The sequence below is a fragment of the Drosophila takahashii genome, chromosome 2R (genome assembly GCF_030179915.1).
Source record: "Drosophila takahashii strain IR98-3 E-12201 chromosome 2R, DtakHiC1v2, whole genome shotgun sequence".
NCBI classification, from domain to species: Eukaryota; Metazoa; Arthropoda; class Insecta; order Diptera; family Drosophilidae; genus Drosophila; species Drosophila takahashii.
Window position 1 is genome coordinate 25,004,195 of NC_091679.1, and position 8,108 is coordinate 25,012,302.

General features: G+C 40.5%; 2 protein-coding genes across 3 annotated transcripts; one reads left to right on the top strand and one right to left on the bottom strand.

Annotated features, from left to right (window-relative positions):
* Positions 1-1,942: 1,942 nt before the first annotated feature.
* On the top strand, positions 1,943-5,671 carry ERp60 (disulfide-isomerase A3). Its single transcript, XM_017155525.3, has 4 exons — positions 1,943-2,232; positions 3,620-4,060; positions 4,551-4,664; positions 4,727-5,671. The coding sequence occupies exons 1-4, from the start codon at positions 2,084-2,086 to the stop codon at positions 5,490-5,492; spliced, it is 1,470 nt and encodes a 489-aa protein (XP_017011014.1). The 5' UTR covers positions 1,943-2,083; the 3' UTR covers positions 5,493-5,671.
* cuff (cutoff) lies at positions 5,157-8,015 on the bottom strand. 2 transcript variants are annotated; one of them, XM_070212512.1, is made up of 5 exons: positions 7,884-8,015; positions 7,226-7,820; positions 7,031-7,169; positions 6,756-6,969; positions 5,157-6,022 (listed from the first exon to the last, which is right to left on the bottom strand). In XM_070212512.1, exons 2-5 carry the CDS (start codon positions 7,758-7,760, stop codon positions 5,789-5,791), a joined length of 1,122 nt encoding a protein of 373 aa, XP_070068613.1. In that variant the 5' UTR covers positions 7,761-7,820; positions 7,884-8,015; the 3' UTR covers positions 5,157-5,788. The 2 variants fall into 2 exon arrangements, with proteins under 2 accessions (XP_070068613.1, XP_017011015.2); XM_017155526.3 differs by lacking the exon at positions 7,884-8,015 and having other exon boundaries at positions 7,226-7,844.
* Positions 8,016-8,108: the final 93 nt, after the last annotated feature.

Genomic DNA, 8,108 nt, shown 5'->3' on the forward strand with positions numbered 1-8,108 from the left:
GTCGAAAAATATTAATCTTTTGGTGTGGCCGAAGTTTTCGAAGTTCATCCGCAATGCATGTAGCATGGTCTTACTCTCAGCAAACAAATCCACTGGCGCCAATTTTAAAATATTACAAAACGTTGAGCCGACCTGGGTCGCAAGCTTTAAATTCCCTGTTGGAATGGCGATATGTATTGCAGCAACTTCTACAGGCAGTTTTCCATTGGTTTTTGTGGTTTTCCTTCCATTTATACATTGTTATTGGCAAACCGCTTCTGCACAAACACAGCCAAAGATCAAATTTTTTATTCTTTGGGCCGCGGCTAAAGGCGTTCATCGGAATTCATCCGCTAAATCTAGTATTTTTTTGGTATTTCCTTACCATTTCCTTAGCTCAACTGAGTACCGCGGTGAAAAAAGTCCCCGGCTAAAGGCTTTAGCTACCTATTTGCCTCTCGCTTACTCCTATGCTTAGCTAGCAGTTTTCGTCGTACTGAATACTAGGCTTGAGTTTATAGAAGCTCTACAGTATTTTCCTAATTTTGTGAAATTAATTAAAAAAAAGTAGAACATAATTCAGTAAATCAGATAAGTTTAGTTTATCACTCCAATTTTTAATGACCAGTTTTTAGAATATTTTTATGTTTTATGTTTTATTTTTCCCATTTTTTTATGTAACTCAGAGTAGGGGAGAGTGGGGGAATTTCGTCAGCATTTTTTCAAAGCTATTTTTTGTCCATCTTGAGACACGTTATCATATTTCTATTTTTATTGTTGAATGCGGTTAGCACCAAGCTTTAAAATGTGTCATTCCCCTATTTTTTTAATTACCTTGGTGATTTATAAAAAAATAAAATGTAAAACCAATATACTGGGGCAATCTTGCCACACAAGGGGGTAAAATCACCACACCACCGGGGCAATTTCGTCACCTGAAAAATGTAGGGAGTTTAACGTCTGTAAATATGCTACACTGATCAAGCGTACCATTTTTGTTGACGTCCTATATTTGTTGCTGCTGCTAGTAGTCTGTTCGTTAGCCAGCTCGTCAAATATAAAAATATGTATTTAAAATAGGTGCGAATTTACCCTTAGCGTAGGGTGGCGAAATTTCCCCAGACAGTACTTTTTAAGAAATAATTATTTTTCTTCCGAAATTAGGCGCGAAGTTAAAAATCACTGACGCAGAAATGCACATTATAGTACTGTGTATTATATAAAAATCGTGTATCTTATTCCTTTTGAATTGTGGCAGATGGATTATGGATTCCGAGATATTGCAGGTGACGAAATTGCCCCTGTGACGAAATTCCCTTACTCTCCCCTACAAATAGGATTTTCCCCGAAAAATTAAAAACAAATTTTAAGAAAATTTATGGTGTTTAATAATAAAAGCTCTTAATTAATTATATTTTATAATTAACAGGGGGATTCCCTAAACTGTTGAATTGTTGAAAATTCAACAAAAAATTTCAGCAATTAAGGGAACGATCCAAAATGGTTCCTGTTGAATTTTCAAACAGCCGTTATTTGTTGAAAAATTTCACGGAACTTAAAGCATGTAAAATTTGATTTATTATTGCTAGTTACTGCCTAAAAGTGTTCCCAAGGTAAAAAGAACCACAAATATGCTTTCTAAGTTGATTTTAAAATAAATAATTCGTACTGGTGATACTAAAATTTTACAGAGCTGCCACGGCTTTAAAAAAAAGGTGACAACTCTGGCTTTTCAGCAATACATCAAAATTTTCAACAGCCCCGAGGCTGTTGAATTGCTGAAATTTCTGAAAGTTGACTTTGTATGGAACAGCTGATTAACAGCTGACCAAAATTCAACAATTCAGCTATTCAACGGTTTAGGGAATCCCCCTAACAATTAAGCTTTCCTTGTGCGGTTTGTCTTTTTCACCCAAACAGCGCCTGGCCACACTACCACGAAGCAGAATAAGAAGCGACGTGGCGAAAGAGACGAAAAGCAGAGTCAATCGTTGAAGAAAATTGAACCGGTCCGGTCCTAAGTTTTTGTTGTAGTAGTAGGCGGTCGACGGCCTAGTTGAACTTGAATTATTCACCGATATCGTTTCGAATAATACCCAAAATAATGATGTGGCGACTGGCTGGAGTGCTCCTCCTGGGCTTCATAGCCATTTCTCTGGGAGCCGAGCAGGACGTTCTGGACCTGGGAGACGACGACTTTGCCACCACCCTGAAGCAACATGAAACTACGCTGGTCATGTTCTACGCCCCCTGGTGAGTGAGTGGGCGTGGCCGTGGGGGTTACACTTCTCCATGGACTGCCATTCCATATGGGTTGCGTGTACGATTCGTGGCTAATCAGCTTGTTGCGTCTGCAACTTAATTCAATTCCCGATTCCGCGATTTCCCGGCATTCGTATGTAATCGCAAAGTACACGTCAGCGTTTGCTTTGCCGGCAAAAAAAGAAGAAACGAGAAGCGAGTCGAGAGAAGGAAAGGCACCAAGATGACATGCCAGTATTGGTGCTGTCGGCCATTTTAAAGAGCGGGGTGCCAAACTGGAACAAAGTACATACAATTACTGCTCCATTGGTCCGTGTCTCATTTACCAACGGATAATGAAAGTGAGGAGATAATCCTCCCTATATCCTGGTCTTTATTTTTGTTCCATTATTATAGCTTGTGAACCAACTCAGTTTGGGTGAGGATGCTCCCCTATTTTCTTATAGATTCTGTAGAGAAATTTTTTATAGGCTGAAATTATATTATTCCTTTAAAGTGCTACTCATACAAAAACTCCGACTTAACCTACGTGATTTTTAAATCCTAATACTTTTTTCCCTCAGCTTTACCCCTTTAATGTTCACAATGTACACTGTAAATATGTATATTAACCTTTTATTTACTCGCTTTTAGCAAATATGTTTTTCTATTATCACGGGAAAACTATAAACTCACACTTGAGCAATGAACTCGCTAAGTAAATTATTTGTTTTTTTTTTGCCGGCCGGTATGCTCGTGTTCCCCAAAGACATGGGAATATAATCCTCACACCATTAACCTTATCAGCACCAAAACATCAGCACCACAGAGACTAATTAAAAATTGTTCTCTTATTATTTGATTTCAATAATTAAATTTTTAATCGTTGTTTTTTAAAAGTAATTGCCTAAAAATTTAATGGTGATTGAATATATTTTTAATTGTTGTTTTTATTTACAAGTAATTGCCATAAAATTAAATATGAGTATTTAAATTTTTTAAATTTTTAATCGTTGTTATTTAAAATTGGATTGAGATATGATAAATGAATCTTAATATGTTTTTAGAATTTTCTTTTATTATTTTAGCAAAAAAAACTATATAATAACTATAAACTATATAATGTGGTTTACTTCTATTAGAACTCCCAAGGGCTTTTAAAATATTGTTTAAAATAAAAACCAGGGCGTTTCTTCCTCTGTAGGCTTAATGGGCACTTGTACTTAATGTTAGAAAGGTTGATAAGGCGGCTGATAAGTCCCGCACCCTAACTTTAATTACAAGCTATTTTTTCGGAACTTGTCTTTCCATTGTCTTGATAACAAATGATGAATTATACACAGTTTCTTCCAAAGTTTTCAAGTGACGTGTCCTAATAGAGTGTTTCTTCTTGTTAAAGGTGCGGCCACTGCAAGCGCTTGAAGCCCGAGTACGCCAAGGCGGCCGAGCTCGTGAAGGACGACGATCCGCCAATCAAACTGGCCAAGGTTGACTGCACGGAAGCTGGCAAGGAGACCTGCAGCAAGTACTCCGTCAGCGGCTACCCCACGCTGAAGATCTTCCGCCAGGACGAAGTGTCGCAGGACTACAATGGACCGCGCGAGGCCAGCGGCATCGCCAAGTACATGCGCGCCCAGGTGGGACCCGCCTCCAAGGTCGTGCGCTCCCTTGCCGAGCTGACCAAGTTCCTGGACACCAAGGACACCACTGTGTTCGGCTACTTTAGCGACGTCGACTCTAAATTGGCCAAGGTTTTCCTGAAGTTCGCCGACAAGAACCGCGAGAAGTACCGCTTCGGTCACTCCAGCGAGCAGGAAGTCCTCGACAAGCAGGGCGAAACGTAAGTGGGAGGATGTATTCAAGAATGAGTTCGTTTTCGTATTTTTTCAAGGCTGCCTATTGGTTTTATATATTTTACAAGTGTTAATAAATAGTTTTAAGTGCGAGTTTGTTAACTACCAATTGAAGATCAAGTGGGATAATTTTTAAAAATAACGGGGAATTCATAATAGTTTTTATCAAATTCTTTTTTAAGATATTTTGTAATTTTTTTGTATAAATTTAATTTAAATTTGTAAGTAATGGAAATGGAAAAATAACGGAAAATTCATAATCCTTTTTATCAAATCCTATTTTGAGATATTTTGAAATTTTTTTTTTTTAATTTTATAATATTACTTTACTTTAAATTCATAATCGTTTATATCAAATTCATTTCTGAGATATTTTGAAATTTTTGTTATAAATTTAATGATATTATTTTAATAAGGTTTTTATTTAAATTTGTAGGTAATGAAAATGTTTCAAATTTTATTCTTAACCCTTTGCAGCGATAAGATTGTGCTGATTCGCGCCCCTCATTTGAGCAACAAGTTCGAGGCTTCCACCATCAAGTTCGAGGGCAGCTCCGATTCCGATCTGACCACCTTCGTCAAGGAGAACTTGTAAGTAGACTCTTCACTCTTCACCCAGAAAACCATTTAATTTCCCTTACTCTATTCTTCAGCCACGGACTTGTGGGTCACCGCACTCAGGATTCGGTCAAGGACTTCCAGAACCCCCTGATCACTGCCTACTTCAGCGTGGACTACCAGAAGAACCCCAAGGGAACCAACTACTGGCGCAACCGTGTGCTCAAGGTGGCCAAGGAGTTTGTGGGCCAGATCAACTTTGCGATCGCCTCCAAGGATGACTTCCAGCACGAGTTAAACGAGTACGGCTACGATTTCGTTGGCGACAAGCCCGTGGTCCTGGCCCGCGATGAAAAGAATCTCAAGTACGCCCTGAAGGACGAGTTCTCCGTGGAGAACCTGCAGGACTTTGTCGAGAAGCTGCTGGCCAACGAGCTGGAGCCGTACATCAAGAGTGAGGCAGTTCCCGAGTCGAACGACGCGCCCGTCAAGGTGGCCGTGGCCAAGAACTTTGACGAGCTGGTGATCAACAACGGCAAGGACACGCTTATCGAGTTCTACGCCCCATGGTGCGGTCACTGCAAGAAGCTGACCCCCATCTACGAGGAGCTGGCCGAGAAGCTGCAGGACGAGGAGGTGGCCATCGTCAAGATGGACGCCACCGCCAACGATGTGCCGCCGGAGTTCAACGTGCGCGGCTTCCCCACACTCTTCTGGTTGCCCAAGGACGCCAAGAACAAGCCGGTGAGCTACAACGGAGGTCGCGAGGTCGATGACTTCCTCAAGTACATCGCCAAGGAGGCGACCACAGAACTGAAGGGCTACGACCGCAGCGGCAAGCCCAAGAAGACCGAGCTCTAAGCTGCACGCCGGGTTCAACTGGCCGCCAACTAGCATTTCCATATTTTTGTAAAATCGAATGCATTCTCTACAATACTTGAGCGAAAATTGTATTAAATTATTTGATAGTGATGAAGCGCGTACGAACACAACTTGATGATTATGTCGCAATAAACTTAAATCTTCATTTAATTAGTTAAGCACTTTGTTTTGATTTATTGTTTTCTATTTCCTAAGGATTGAGATTTATTGTTTGTCAAGGATTGAGCAGAACCTGTCCGCCTTAAATATAAATTTGTTAGGTTCTTGAAATGTCGCTAAGCTGCTCTGGTGTCTTCCATGTGATCGTCCAGCATCGTCCGGAACCAGTCCGCCAGGAATGTGTATTGATTGCGTCCTTGGAAGGCCTGGTAGGCTACCTTGCCGCGCGTGGGGTCGAATTTGAATAGGTAAACTGTGCTGGGACAGTCGATCGGTGCCATGATTTGGGATATACTATTGAGCAAGCGCACCATAAAGTTGGCGCACACGCCGGTCGACCAATCCTTTTCCTGCGGAAGAAAATCGCGGATTTATAAAATATTAATTATACTCTACACATTTTGGAATATTTTATCATATAAGTCTGCTAAGATATGTCCTATGAGAACTATAGAAATAATTCTCAAAGGACTGAGACCGCTTACATTATTAACTGTTCGTATCTCAACCACATCTTAAATTTAATTATATTTTAAAATTGTAAACGAATAGTTAAATGTCAAATAACGGCAAAAGATCCTACAATCTACATTTATGGGCATTTCCAGGGCGACGGACGAGACATTTTTTCAACTTAAACGTTAAAGATAACAGTGACGCAGTATACATTTTTTTACTTTTTATATTTTTGTTCGATAGCTTAGGCGCTCACGTATTTATGTTGAAAAAATGAAGATTATCTATCTAGCCAGTTCTTAGAAATAAAATAAAATAAGTAAAATACGGAGGCGCATATATCTGTGTAAAAAATTAATTTGAAAGTAAATGTAATTGATTATAAAAATTATTGGGATTGGGATCTATATCCCAATGGGATCTATATCCCAATTCTATTTTTAAACCAAAAAAGAACATTTTCCTCCAGCTTTTAGTTTTTGGGGTTTGGTTGACTTTTTCCTGGAAATGCCCATAATTAATTAATTAAAATCCACTTTCCTGACGTTTGGATCGCAATTCTCCATTAGATTTAACTCTTCCGACCAAAACTAAGTTTTAAAATAATTTAAATTGGATTATACTAACGCAATCTTTCCACAAATCCCGAACAGAAGTCTTTTGGATGTTCAGCACAAAGGCGTTCTCATCGCGATGGGCTATATAAAGGCTTTCGATGCCCAAAAGGAAGCACTTGACCCACCATTTGAGGGCCTCCGTGCGATTGTGGGTTGCCCAATCGGCTCGGTTCATGTGCACCAGGCGCAACTGCAGCTCCGCCCAGTTGTGGGCAGGACCATTGCTGGGAATCGGTAAGTATTGGGGTTAGTTATGCGATTTGGAAACCCATGGTGGAGACTTACAATCCATTGGGGTTCAGCTCAGCCAGAACTGGTGAATCGAACAGAACTCGATTGCCATTTAGGTCGAATGAGAAGACACCATGAAAGCAGCCCGTTTCTTCGGGGGATTGCTGGTTCCTGGGCTCCACGACGCCGTTTTCTAAAAGAATAAATATATTTATTAATACTATTTAATATTAATGGAGTTCCACCCACCGAATACACAGTATTTGTGCAGCTTTCTTAGCCAGGATTCTTGCATGACCTTCCTGAAATTGTCCCCATCGAAGGCGTCGGGTTGTTCGCTGTCTAGGCGGCAGATGTACATGGTGTTCCTGTAGCGGGAGACGCCCAGTGACCATCCCGACTTGTTCTCGTAGGGAGCACACATCATCAGCTCGAGAACTTCGCTGGTGCACACTATGTGGGCATTCAGCTCCACGCGCATGTTGCTGTTCACCTTGAGGAAGGAGAACCGCGTGGACTCGATGAACTGGAGCATGTTGTCCAGAAGGACTTGGTGGTTTTTCCTCTGCACCTGTGGCTCATTGGACCGCAGGGAGATGGGGAATCGGTTGCTTGACGGCATTACAATAAATCGCATTCCCTGCGCATTCCGCTCAAAATGACCGGTTGGCGAGAGAATAAATCCGCCATGCGAAACGGGCTTGCTAATCGTTGGGAATACGTGCACATCCTGCTCCGTCCAGGAGTGGACGTCTATGTTTAATATTAGAAAGTTCGAATTCATCTTTGGCTAGTTTTTGGGACGCCTTTCCACGAAAAAACAAAACTTGAATTTTGGTTCGCGCTTGTAAAAAGAACCGTTGTTTCAGGGATATGGCAACGCCATTAGCGGATAAAAAAAACTTACTTTCATTAGTAGCCTCAAATTAAAAATTAGTAATATTTATAAATGTTTTCATATTTTAATAGCGTTGGTATAATTTGTGTACGTGAAAAAGATAAATACTCAACTTGCTTGTCTACATTAACGAGTGCTCACTGTGGCTCCCAAAAACACAAAACAAGCAACAAAAACCAAGAAAAACACCGATTAGCGTTGCCAGATATTCGTGGCGTGCCGGCAAAAAAGGTA